The sequence below is a fragment of the Falco biarmicus genome, chromosome 15 (assembly GCF_023638135.1).
Source record: "Falco biarmicus isolate bFalBia1 chromosome 15, bFalBia1.pri, whole genome shotgun sequence".
Taxonomy (NCBI): domain Eukaryota; kingdom Metazoa; phylum Chordata; class Aves; order Falconiformes; family Falconidae; genus Falco; species Falco biarmicus.
In genome coordinates, this window is record NC_079302.1 from 7,242,971 (window position 1) to 7,255,061 (window position 12,091).

Below are 12,091 nucleotides of genomic sequence, written 5' to 3' on the forward strand. Positions count from 1 at the left end.
GAGATGGCGCTGTCGAGGTTTAAACCGAGCCGCTCCGCCGCTCCGCGTCCTGCCCGCTCGCCGCTGCCGCGGCCCCCCCCGGCCGGCCCCATCCCCCTCCCGGGGGGGGGGGGGGGGGAGCGCGAGGGGAGGCTAAAGTAAATACAATTAGTTCTAAATGTATTAGATTAATTAGTCCGGGCCAGCAGGCCAAGTGCGGCGGGGGCGGCCGCGGGGCTGGCAAACTTGCAGGGCTTTCGCACCTCTCGGCGAGGGCGGGGGGACCGCGGAGGCACCGATGCCCCGTCCCCGCAGAACCCCCCCGGCTGAGCGCCAGGCCCGCCGCGGGGGAGCGGGGCAGGTACCCGCTGCCGGCCCCGGAGGCGGCGCCGCGCTGCCGGGTCCCCGCCAGGCGCCCGCCGCTGCCGCTCCGCCCGGCCGCAGGAGCTCCCCGCGCCCCCGCGGGGCAGCAGCCGGCAGGCCGCCCCGGGGCAGAGCGCGCACGGCCGGAGGCGCGCACGGCAGCGGGCAGCGCGGCTGCCGGGGCCCCGGCGCGGAGCGGCGCGGAGCGGGCGGGGGGGAGCGGCCCGTCCGCAGCCGCCCGTCCGGGAGCGCGGCGGGCAGGAGGGGGTTAAGCGCGCCCCAGCTGACAGTCAGCTGATGGGGCCCTGATTGACAGCTCCGAAAAGTTTCCTTGTTTCTATATATTATGCTAATGAGGGCTGGGATGGCGGGCGCCCATTGGCCCGGCCGCCCAGTCAATTTCCCATTTGACGTCAGGAGCGCTATAAAACTCTGCAATGCTTTTAAACTCTCCTGCTGGATGAAACCTTTAAAATATTTTTCATCTTCTTGCTGTAGCTTTGGGGTCGAGGTTTTGTTGTATTTTTTTCTCCTCTTTTTTTTTTTTTTTAAACCCTACTGTTATTATTTTGGTTGCGATACCGACTTTGATTTTTAATTTTTTTTTTTGTCTTCACTCTCTTCTCCCTCCTCCCTTCCCCGATGAACCTCTCTTCTCGCTCTGCACTTTGCGTGAGAAAGCCCAGAGGAAAGGCACCATGAAGTGTTAAAAATAACAAAACAAAACAACAACAACAACAAAAAAATTACTCGCGACACCGCCAGCTAACACTTCCAGCTGCAGTTTTTGCAGGCTGCGAAAGAGAGAGAGAGAGGAGCGAGAGAAGGGAGGGAGAGAGGAGGAAAAAAAAAAATCCACCCTTTATGCAAAAGGCGAATAGCGAGAGCCCCTCGCTCTGATGCATCAGCGGCAGCGGAGACTCTGCAAAGGATAACGCGGAGCGGGAGCGGGAGCGGCCGGGGCGAAGTGGAGCGGAGGCTGCGCGGGGCCGTGGCGAGAGGCAGAGCAGGAGCGCGGAGCGGAGCTCGCCCAAAATCAAGCTGGCTCACCCGGTGGCAACTCAGAGCAGTCCCCTCGCTCCCGGAGCGCACCCTTTCTGGAGGACTCTCGGCAGCAAAAGGATGGCATCAGAACTGGCAATGAGCAGCTCCGACCTGCCCACCAGTCCCCTGGCCATGGAATATGTTAATGACTTCGATCTGATGAAGTTTGAAGTGAAAAAGGAGCCGGTGGAGACCGATCGCATTATCAGCCAGTGCGGCCGCTTGATCGCCGGGGGATCGCTCTCTTCCACCCCGATGAGCACGCCCTGCAGCTCGGTGCCCCCGTCCCCCAGCTTCTCGGCGCCCAGCCCCGGCTCCGGCACCGACCAGAAGACCCACCTGGAAGACTACTACTGGATGACGGGCTACCCGCAGCAGCTCAACCCGGAGGCGCTGGGCTTCAGCCCCGAGGACGCGGTGGAGGCGCTGATCAACAGCAGCCACCACCCGCTGCCCGGCGCCTTCGATGGCTATGCTAGAGGGCAGCAGCTGGCCGCGGCCGCCGGCGCCGGCGGCTCCGTGCCGGCCGAGGAGATGGGCTCGGCGGCCGCCGTGGTGTCGGCGGTGATCGCCGCGGCGGCGGCGCAGGGCGGCGCGCCCCACTACCACCACCACCACCACCACCCGCACCACGGCGGCGGCGGCGGCGGCGGGCACCCCCACGCCGCGGCGCCGGGCAGCGCGCCGCCCTCCTCCGCCTCCTCGGCGGCCGGCTCCGGCGGTGGCGGCGGCGGCGGCGGCGGCGGCGCCGGGGGGCTGCACCACCCGCACCACGGCGGCGGCGGCGGCGGCGGCGGCCTGCACTTCGACGACCGCTTCTCCGACGAGCAGCTGGTGACCATGTCGGTGCGGGAGCTGAACCGGCAGCTGCGGGGCGTCAGCAAGGAAGAGGTGATCCGGCTGAAGCAGAAGAGGAGGACCCTCAAAAACAGGGGCTATGCCCAGTCCTGCCGCTTCAAGAGGGTCCAGCAGCGGCACGTCCTGGAGTCGGAGAAGAACCAGCTGCTGCAGCAAGTGGAGCACCTAAAGCAGGAGATCTCCAGGCTGGTCCGGGAGAGGGACGCCTACAAGGAAAAGTACGAGAAGCTGGTCAGCAATGGCTTCAGAGAAAACGGATCCAGCAGCGACAACCCTTCCTCTCCAGAGTTTTTCATGTGAGTTCCCACAGCCTTGCCACCTTAACTAAAAGTTCTCCGTGTGAGTTGTTGTTGGGGGCTTTGCTAGAGCGACAACCCGGCTTGCCACCTTGTATTACCTTTTTTTTTAAAAAAAAAAACAAAACAAAACAAAAACTCAAAACAATTTTAAAACAAAGTTGTTTTTTGGGTTGGTTTTTGGGTTTTTTGTTGGCTTTTTTTTTTTTTTCTCCCCTTTTTAAGGTGGGCTGGCTCCGTGGTGGCCGACCTAAAGTTCTACATGAGTTTCTTTTCTGTTTAGTATTATTATTATTTTTTTATTTTCGTGGGGGCTTGCTGTTGTGGGTTTGTTTTTTTTTTTAAATTTAAAAGATCCAACTCGCCACCAACTCAGTTCTTCATATGAAGCTTGCTCTTCTTTGAAACCTGCCATCCACATTATATATACATATATATATATTTTTAAGTTCATGAGGGTTGTTTTTTTCTTTGAGCTTGCTGTGTCCAAAAAAGTCAGGTTTGTTTTTTTGTTTTTTTTTTTTTTTTTTGCCATCCTGAGTTCTTCATATGAGATTTGAGCTTTGCAAAAAGAAAAATAAAATAAAAAATTTAAAAAAACCCAAAACAAAAACAAAAAATATAAAAACAATGTGAAATTTTTAGACTCCAGCTTGCTGAGTTCCATCAGTTTTTAGCGTTGTTGTGCAAAACTAGAGATATGCCTAGATCAACCTGCCAAATCAAGCCTGCATCAACCTTCGGTGTGTTCATGTGAGTTTTGGCCTTAATCTGCCAAATGTGAGACTTTAGTCTGCCATTAGAATCCCATACTCATCTCATGCATTACGCTTGCTATTTTGTCTTAGCAACAATGAACTATAACTGTTTCGAAAGACTATGAAAAAGAGACATTATATTAATAAAAAACCCTGCATGCTGGTCATGTACGGTATAATTATTTTTTTTTTTCTTTTGCTTGGAAATGGACTTTTGGAGACTATTATGGCATGGCATTCATCCTTTTGTTTTATTGCCTCATCACTTTTTTGGGTTGAAAGCAAAAAAGTGCAACCTTTGATCTTCCTCCTCCTCTTCCTCCCCATTAAAGTTTGCATCTACTCTAAAACTGCTTTGAGTTACTCAAAACTTCAGACTTCCTTTTAAATGCACTGAAGCATTCCCTCTCAAAAAACCTGCCAGAATGGATTTTGATAACCTAATGTGGCAAAAAAAAATATTCAAAAAAAAAAAACCACAAAAAGAACTTTGGAAAGATGTTCAAAAGCAAAATTCTCATCCCACTTGGGGGGGACATTGAAACCATGCTGTTGCCTAAAACAGTCTAAAAATTAATTTTAAGTGATCTGCCCCATTTATTATTTTTTTTTTCCTTTTGCATTTGGTCATTGTCAAATGTGGAATGCTCTGGGTTCCTAGTATATAATTTAATTCTAGTTTCTGTCATCTGTTAGCCCAGTTAAAATGTATGCTACAGATAAAGGAATGTTATAGATAAATTCGAAAGAGTTAGGTCTGTTTAGATGTAGAATTTTTTTTAAAGATTGATGCACTAAATTGTTTACTTGTCGTGATGTAAAGGGGGGTAGAATTTGCAACGGGACTGTTTTAAAAAGTAGTTTATGCAGCATGTGCTTGCAACTTAAATATAAGTTGGGTATATGTAGTCCTTGCTATACCACTGACTGTATTTGAAAACCAAAGTATTAAAAGGGGGAGGCGCCCCTGTTTATATCTATAGGGGTATTTTACATTAAAAATGTATGGGGTTGGTTTTTTTGGGGTTTTTTTTTTCAAAATTGAAGTATTTGGGACTGAATTGCACTAAGATATAACCTGCAAGCATATAATACAAAAACAAAACAAAAAAAATTACGAACCTGTTTAAAACGCTAATACAATTTATGCAGTTATAAAGATGGCATTACTGCACAGTTTTAAAATGATGCAGATTTTTTTACAGTTGTATTGTGGTGCAGAACTGGATTTTCTGTAACTTCAAAAATTCCACAGTTTTAAAGGCAATAATCAGTAAATTTTATTTTCAGGGACTGATATCCTGTCTTTTAAAAAAAAAAATGGAAAGTAAATCTTACCACAATAAATATAAAAAAATCTTGTCAGTTACTTTTTCTTTTACATATTTTGCTGTGCAAAATTGTTTTATATCTTGAGTTACTAACTAACCACGTGTGATGTTCCTATGTGCTTTTCTTTCATTTTCAACTCTATGGTTATATCAAAAGAGAGAATAATCTACAATAATAAACTGCATTTTTTTGATTCCGTACTCAGTTTCTTAGTCTGTAGTTTAAAGTTCAAGAACTCCGAGAGCAGTACTTCAGCATGCTGCCTGGCGAAGGGGTGATGCTGGTACAAGAGCTGGACTCAATAATATTCAGGAGGGGAGAAGGAAAAGCATAGCTTCATGTAAAATGGAAAATTGTTGCCCACTAGAAATCAGGTTATCTTTCAGGTAGATGAAAAACGTGAGCTTTCAGGTGCTGCTTCTGACTTCTCAGTATTGCAATGAGCTCAGTTTCAGTGACTCAGATCATCCCACCAGGTTTTAGGAGATCTCAAAGGGGAGGTCTACTTAAAAACCTGATGACATGATACGGCCCTATATTTTGATTGTTTTATGATGGAGTGAAGTGAAAGGGAAGACTTCACATCCTCTTATCATCTGATCCCAGCTAAGCATGCCTGTCTCTAGTAAGAGATGACACCGCATCAGGCTTGGCTTGTCACAGAACCACTTAACGCTAGATCGAAAGATTTCTTGCCATTTGAGTCCATACTGCCTCCTTTTTTTCTTTTCTTGCTTCCCCCCCCTCCCCCCTACCTTCTTTTTCATTTGCCCTGTGGTTTTCTTTTTTTTTGCCCTTTTTTTTTTTTTGCTACAGGCCTTAGAAAGCCCAGAGAGAACTGAGGAGCTGGGGGGGGGTGGGGGGGGTGGGAATAAAATCCAAAGGACTTCCTCCAACTTTTGAGAGTTACTTGTTCTAAACAATCAATCCCAAAGGTTAATGTGCTAGAAGTGTTCAGGTCTCCGAGCCCCTCTTCACTGCAGTTCTCCATGTCAAAGGGCATCTCGACTTCGAAAGGCTCCTCAAGCCCTCGACCCAGTTCATTTAAAGCCACCTTCCCCGAGAGCCTCCAGTGTCCCCTCGCAGAGTCCTCTCCCACTCTCTGAATGGGATTATCTGCCCGGTTTATTTGAGAAGCGGAGGCCTCTCCGAAGGATGCTCCAGCCCCTGCAGGGTGAGGGCTTTATCTTCAGACCCAGGCTCATAAACCCAGCACTTTTTTCTCCTTCATATTTCCCCCCTGCCACCTGCTGTCGGTACAACTTCTTCCCAGCTGTAAGGTCATCCCTCCTGGGCGCTGGTGGCACTGAAAGGAGAGGACCTGTTGCCGTTCCTCTGCCTGGCTGGTCCAGCCCGTGGCTTGGACCCCATCCTGCCCTGTGTGCCGAGGTCAGGATGCGGCCCTGAGCCCCCACCCCAGCACCTGCGCCCACGAAAGCCTGCGTCAGTGGGCACGGGGTGCTGCTGGAGGTCAACCTGCTCCTGCTGAAGTCCCTGCAGAGGGGATGGGCACCCAGCCCCGCCGTGGGTGACAGCAGGCATTGGTGGCTGTGGTCCCAGATGCTGGTGCTGTGCCTCGCCCCTCCCCAGCGCCAGGGCACCAGCCTGCCCTTTGGCATCTGACCTGCTGTTGCACCAGGGTTTGAGTAATGGTTCAAGCTCCAGATTCTGGTTAATTCGAGTTCCATTTTCTGGTTAATGTGTAATCTGTGGGTAAACTGGTCGCTATTGGCCGAACAGAGAATTATCTCCTCTCATAAAGACAGGGCTGCTTTTTATTTCTTCTCCGACCTCCCCTTCCCTGGCTGAGCCTTTACTGATGCCCAAGTTTTTTTGCAGGGAGTCACTTCGCTGCTGCCCTTGCCGAGCGCTCCTGAAGGAGCCCTGCCCTAAGGAAGGCAAGGGACCAGAGCTCCCCTCGGCAAAGCCCCCGCCAAAGAGGCACTGCAGCCCCCGGGGAAGCGCAGAGCCTGAAGCCCCCTGGAGTGGGACCCGTTTTGGTCCAGCCTCATCCCCGCACTCCTCTGCTGCTCCGGGTTTCCTCGCAGGCACAGTTAGGAGCAGGCATAGGATTCCAAAAGTATTGTGAATCGACCAAGTAGCACAGAGCAAGGGGAGCACTGCTGCCTCCCTGAAGTATCTTCTTTCTCAGAGGGAAAAAAAAAACCCAAAACACACCACCCTGTTTGAACAGCGATAAGAGAAATCCTTCCTAGAAATAGACTGAGTGCAAAAGGGAAAATTCCCATTACACACCCAACCTTACAGGGAAAAAAGGTTTGCCCACTTTGGCATCGTTATGACACATTGCAATCTTGCTTTGCAAATAATAAAAAAAAAATAAAAAATGCAGCCTTCCTTAGGCTGCACTTGAATTTCAGCCCCAAACATGCCAACTACCCAATTGAAGGGGAAAAATAATAGATGCACGCCTTAATGTTCACAAAAGCAAAGCAAGTATTGGGGTTCTCTGTATGAATCATTGCAGGGGAGCGCCCACCTTTGCCGCAGGACTGCTTGCTGGGGACTAATTGGAACCGCTCTGCTCTGAATAACCTACATTCATTAATCACCCCTCGCTTGACTCTGGCCTCAATCCTGCTCCCATAAAGCTCGGAGGTACAATCCCCGGGGATTTCAAAAGGGAGCAGGATCCCGCTGTTCTCCCACAGGTACCTCTCTGACTAAAGCAGGGGGAACGCTCCCTGAGCTGGGCAATCGTGTGTCAAAAGGCCTGCGTGGTCTTCATCTCCCCATCACTAACAACATCCCAGTGCTCCCGTGGTCCTACGGTGCTTTCCCATTTATTAACTACATTACAAAGAACTTTCATGTGACTGACACTGGGAGATACGTGCACGGAGAGCCAGCCCTTTGCTGGCTGGGAAATGGTGTGCGCTGTGGCTCAGCCCCCTCCTCTCTCCCTGTCCCACCTTACCCTTCAGCCTTTTTTATTCCCCCCCCCCCTAAAATGAAACGTAACCCTCTGCCCGACCTCCGGACTTCTGCTGAGCAGAGTCCAAGAGTATTTTTGTGTTTATGCTGCCGCGTTTTCCCTGCTCAAGAAATGTCATCCCAGCCTGCATCCTAAAAAAAAAAAAAAAAAAAAAAAGGGGGGGGGAGAAGGAAGGGAAATATCCTGGTCATACTGGTGTATTTGTATTTCTTGAACAATTTCTCAGCACCACTGGGCAGGCGTTGTGCGAGGAGCGCCCATTTGCAGATGGAGCGGTGAGAGCTTCTATTTATTAGAAAGTCTTCGCCCTTTTAAAACAAAAATGCCTGCGCTGAATCAAAATGCCACTTGAAAATTACCCACACGCGAAACATGGCAGCAAATTTTTAGTTTAAAAAATGAACTTTCCCAGCTCTTTATTTTCCTTTCTCTTCTGAAAGCTTTTGCGCAGCTGTTTCCTCCCCCTCCCTCCGCGTAGTGTGTAGGAAGTTCTTGATCTAGAATCATTCATAATTTTAATACCAATTTCTATTTGACATAATATACTAATATCAGATAGAGAGTGTAGCTGCTTCCTGGATTTAGGGAGGAAATGATGCATATATCAGAATTATCTGCTCAGATGCCAGAACTACATTGGTGTCATTTCAGCATGGGCTGCATTGAAAGGAAATCCTCTATATTTATTACTCCGATCATCAGAGGAGCTAAATGGACCCACTGTTTCTGACACCTGTTCAGATGGCTGAATTTAAAATTTCACGCAGGAAAAAAAAAAAAAATCCTACATACTTCAATGTCAGGAATTAAGATTTTTTTAATAAACTTTCTTCCCTCCCTCTTGCCAAATTGCTGTGTCGTGAGCGGCTGCCATGAGGCTTGGGCATTCCAAGGGTAGCTATGGAGAGTGGGATAGATTTTGTTTGCTCAGCCGGGACAAAAAACAATCCTGCTGGTGTACACACACAGACACACAGACACACACACAGACACACAGACACACAGACACACACACACTCTCGAGCTGTCTGTAGTCAAATGCCTCCGATAGCTGTTTGAAGTGCAGGTCTCGGTATGAATAACAGGAGGTAGCACACCCCAGGACGTGGCAGAGGTGAGCGAGCGGCTGTTGAGAGAATTTGTCTTTTCGGGAAGGAGCTGAGCGCTCCACACTCTGCCACTTCACACTTTTAAGGCTCCTCTAATGAATTTCTCGGGCCCAGCAGATACAAATCAATAGATTACAATACTGTACACTCTGCCGCATCTAATTCTTGACTGCCTGAAATTGTGGGGGAGGACCGAGAACAACATTTATCACCCTCTGAGGGCTGAGTGCATTCAGATTTGTGAGCTCTAAGCCAACACGAGGCAAAAATAGCCCAGGATGTGACTTAACTTTTCAAGTGAAGAGCAGGCGGCCAGGGATCGGCGAGGCTGCCGCGGCTGTAAGGGCAGCAGGCAGCCCCAGCCCCAGCTATCTGCCACCGTATCAGGCTGACCTGGCACAGCGTGATAATGGCTCAGCGCCCTCCATGCAAGCTGCCTGTATCTTATCGCTCTCTGAAACGGTCGGTTTCTATCGTTGTTGCTGTACCCACTTACTCCCCTCCCCAGCCCCCCAAAATCGAGTTTCTACACCTATGTGCCCCTCGCGAGGCAGCAGCCAGGTGTGCATGGAGGTTGCCCTGCCCTTTGCCTTGCTTGGTTTGAAGCCCTGTGCGCTTTGTGACATGATTGCCTTTATTTTATTTTTTATAAATCTTTTCATGCATCTCTAGAAGACGGCTTGCACGGAGGGAATTGAAGCCAGAGCAGAAGTTTGCTAGAAGTGGTGCTTCTGAACCAGGCAGGAAAAAAAAAATAATATGTATATATAAAGAAATACCCAGCAAACAACAAATCGAGCGGTGTCCTGGAGTTTCCCGAGGGGGTCGGGAATGGAGTGTCCTTGCCTGCTGCCCGCAAATGTCAGTTCGTGGAGCCCACAGCCCCGCGCCCAGTGCCCGGATGGCCGGGCCCCCGGCCGGGGTGCGGGGCTCAGCGCCCTGTGCCCCCCCAGCCCTGGCACCCCCGGTGCCTGTCGGTGTCACCGCGGCCTGTCCCCGGGGCTGCGGGGGCAGCGGGGAGCCCAGCACCGCGGGGACACAGGCGCTGGCCGCCCCGCTGCAGCCCGGCACCTGCCTCGGCCGGGGCCAGTTCGGCACGGGTTGTCACCCCGGCCTCCAGCAGCCTGAGGCGAGCCCGGCCCGGGGAGGGGTGGCTGCGGGGCGCTGGGACACCCCCCGCTCCTGACGAGCTCCCCGCCGGCACCTGCCCGGCCGCGGCCGGAGCCGGAGCCGCAGCTGCGGGGCGGGGGCAGCGGGGGCGGCCGGGCCCGCAGAGGGGCTGCACCGCGCACCGCCCCGTCGGGGGGCTCAGGCCCGCCCCGGCCCCGCAGCCCCTACCCCCAGCCCCGGCCCCCCGGCCTCGACCCCCAGCCCCGGGCCGGGGGCTGGCCGTGCGGCCAGACCGCTGGGTGCTGCCCCGGGGTCCCAGCCCAGCCGGGCGCGGGGGGGCGCAGGGCCGCGGGCGGGGCTGGGCGGGACGGGGCAGGGTGAGGGCAGCAGCCCCGGTTTGTTTGTTTGCTTGTTTGTTTGTGTCCGAACTCAATTCCCGGAACAAAAGGGGACTCCGGGCGTAACTAAAGGATCCGTCCGCGCATCCCAAGCTTAGCTCCGGCGTGTCCCCAGGCGGCTTCAGCCGGCGGACCGGCCCCTAGGTATGTTCACCGAGCACTTCCCTCGTGTTTTGTTCACGGTCCTTTTCCTTATTTTTTCCCCTTTTTTGCTCTTTCTTTTCCCTTTTCCTCTTTCTTTTCCCTTTTCCTTTTCCCCTTTTCTCTTTTTTTTCTCTCTTCTCTCATCTTTTCCCCTCTTCTTGTTCTTCCTTTCTCTTTTCTTGTTCTTAATTTTTCCCCCTTTCCTTCCTTCTTCCTCCCTTTTTTCTTTTCACCTGTGCTCACACAGAGACTAATCTAAACCCCACTGCAGTCAAAAGGAGCTTTTTAAATGACATTTTGGATCAGGCCCTGAGATCTCTGCAGGGAGCAAGGTGGGGGGCAGGCAGGATTTACGGCACTTTCTGGGGCTGAGTTTCCCAAGTCTATGTGGCTGTATCTCAGAACATGTGTGTGATTAAGCTTAAAGCCCTTTCCTGTAAGAAAGCAGGCAGATTCACTTTCCTGCAGCCTGAACTTCTCCGATTTTGAAACAAAAGTTCGTGGCAAGGCCTTGACAGGAGGCTGTTGTGATGCTAAAGGGGATGGGGATGGAATCCGTTTGATTTGTTGGTATCAGCTTCCAGAGCTGCGGTGCTCTCCACTGCAAACAGCCCCTGCTCAAGCACTGTAGAGCTGTTGCAATGAAACATTAGTGACCATGAAAATAAGCCCAAAAGCGAACCAAACAAGACCTAGCATCCCCCCCCCCCCCCCCCGCCCCCGCCCCGCTCCCCCGTAACTCTCTAACATTCCCCGATGAAAGCATTTTAATATGTAGGAAGAGCTGCTGGAGCCTGCGATGCGATTCAGTGTTTTGTGGTGTGGGATGAACAGATTTTCCTTTCCGTAGGGTTTCCTCCTGCAAAGTCATTGTAGAGGAGGGAATACTGTAAGATTGAATCTGGTTAAAATACTATATTCATGTCACACCAGATACGGTCTCCAGACTGTGCACAGTCTTTCAGCTTCCTTTATTGTGAAATCCTTTTAAAATAGCACAGTATAGAGTAGAAAACTTATTGAAGTGTAACTCTCTTGCACCAACTCCGTCAGATAAAATGAAGGAAAGTGATCAGCCTTTTAAAATTAATAAATCTGCTTAGTGTCTCTGGCTGCCTTCATGCTGTCTTACTTTCTTTGACTCTTTCCTTATTAATAAACTGATAGTTAAATAAAGCCGCTAAATGAATCAATGCGCCTTGCTGGTGACAGCGGGTTGGTGCCATCCTGTTTCAGGTTTCCTGTGATGTGGGTGAATGGTTGTGGTTTTAGAGCAGGGATGGCCGCAGCGGGGGCTGCGACTGCTAAAAGCAGGCTGACCACATCGCTTTCTGGATGCTCTTCAGGTGTGAGGCTTGAGTACCCATTCCTCTCGGCCCCGTGCATTAATAACAGGATGGATTCACCGATTGGCATGAAAGCAGAGGTCATCTTGAGGGAAATGACACCAAAGGTCTACAGGAGTCATTTGCTTTAAGAGATCCTGGGCCATGTGCCAAGTATTGCATTTAAGGAAGCACTGTCCCCTTTCTCAAAAGGAAAAAAAAAAAAAAACCAACAAAAAACCAAAACCAAAAGAAAAGTAAAAAAAAAAAAAAAAAAGAGGAAACATTGCTTTCAGTAGCATGTGGGGACCATCTCCACGTGCCTGTTCCACCTTTGGGTGGGATGTGGGAGAGGGATCATTCAGCTGGCACCAAACATGCAGCGGGCTTTTTCAAAGCTGCAGAGCTGATCTGGAATC

General features: G+C 50.8%; 1 protein-coding gene across 2 annotated transcripts in view; it reads left to right on the forward strand.

The window, feature by feature from the left end:
• The first annotated feature begins 15 nt into the window (after positions 1-15).
• MAF (MAF bZIP transcription factor) overlaps positions 16-12,091 on the forward strand; it is a 192,518-nt gene continuing 180,442 nt past the window's right edge. For both annotated transcript variants that reach the window (XM_056360982.1, XM_056360981.1), the window contains exon 1: positions 16-2,540. In XM_056360982.1, the coding sequence (XP_056216957.1) occupies positions 1,465-2,540 (1,076 nt within the window). In that variant the 5' untranslated portion in view covers positions 16-1,464. The remainder of the gene's footprint in view (positions 2,541-12,091) is intronic.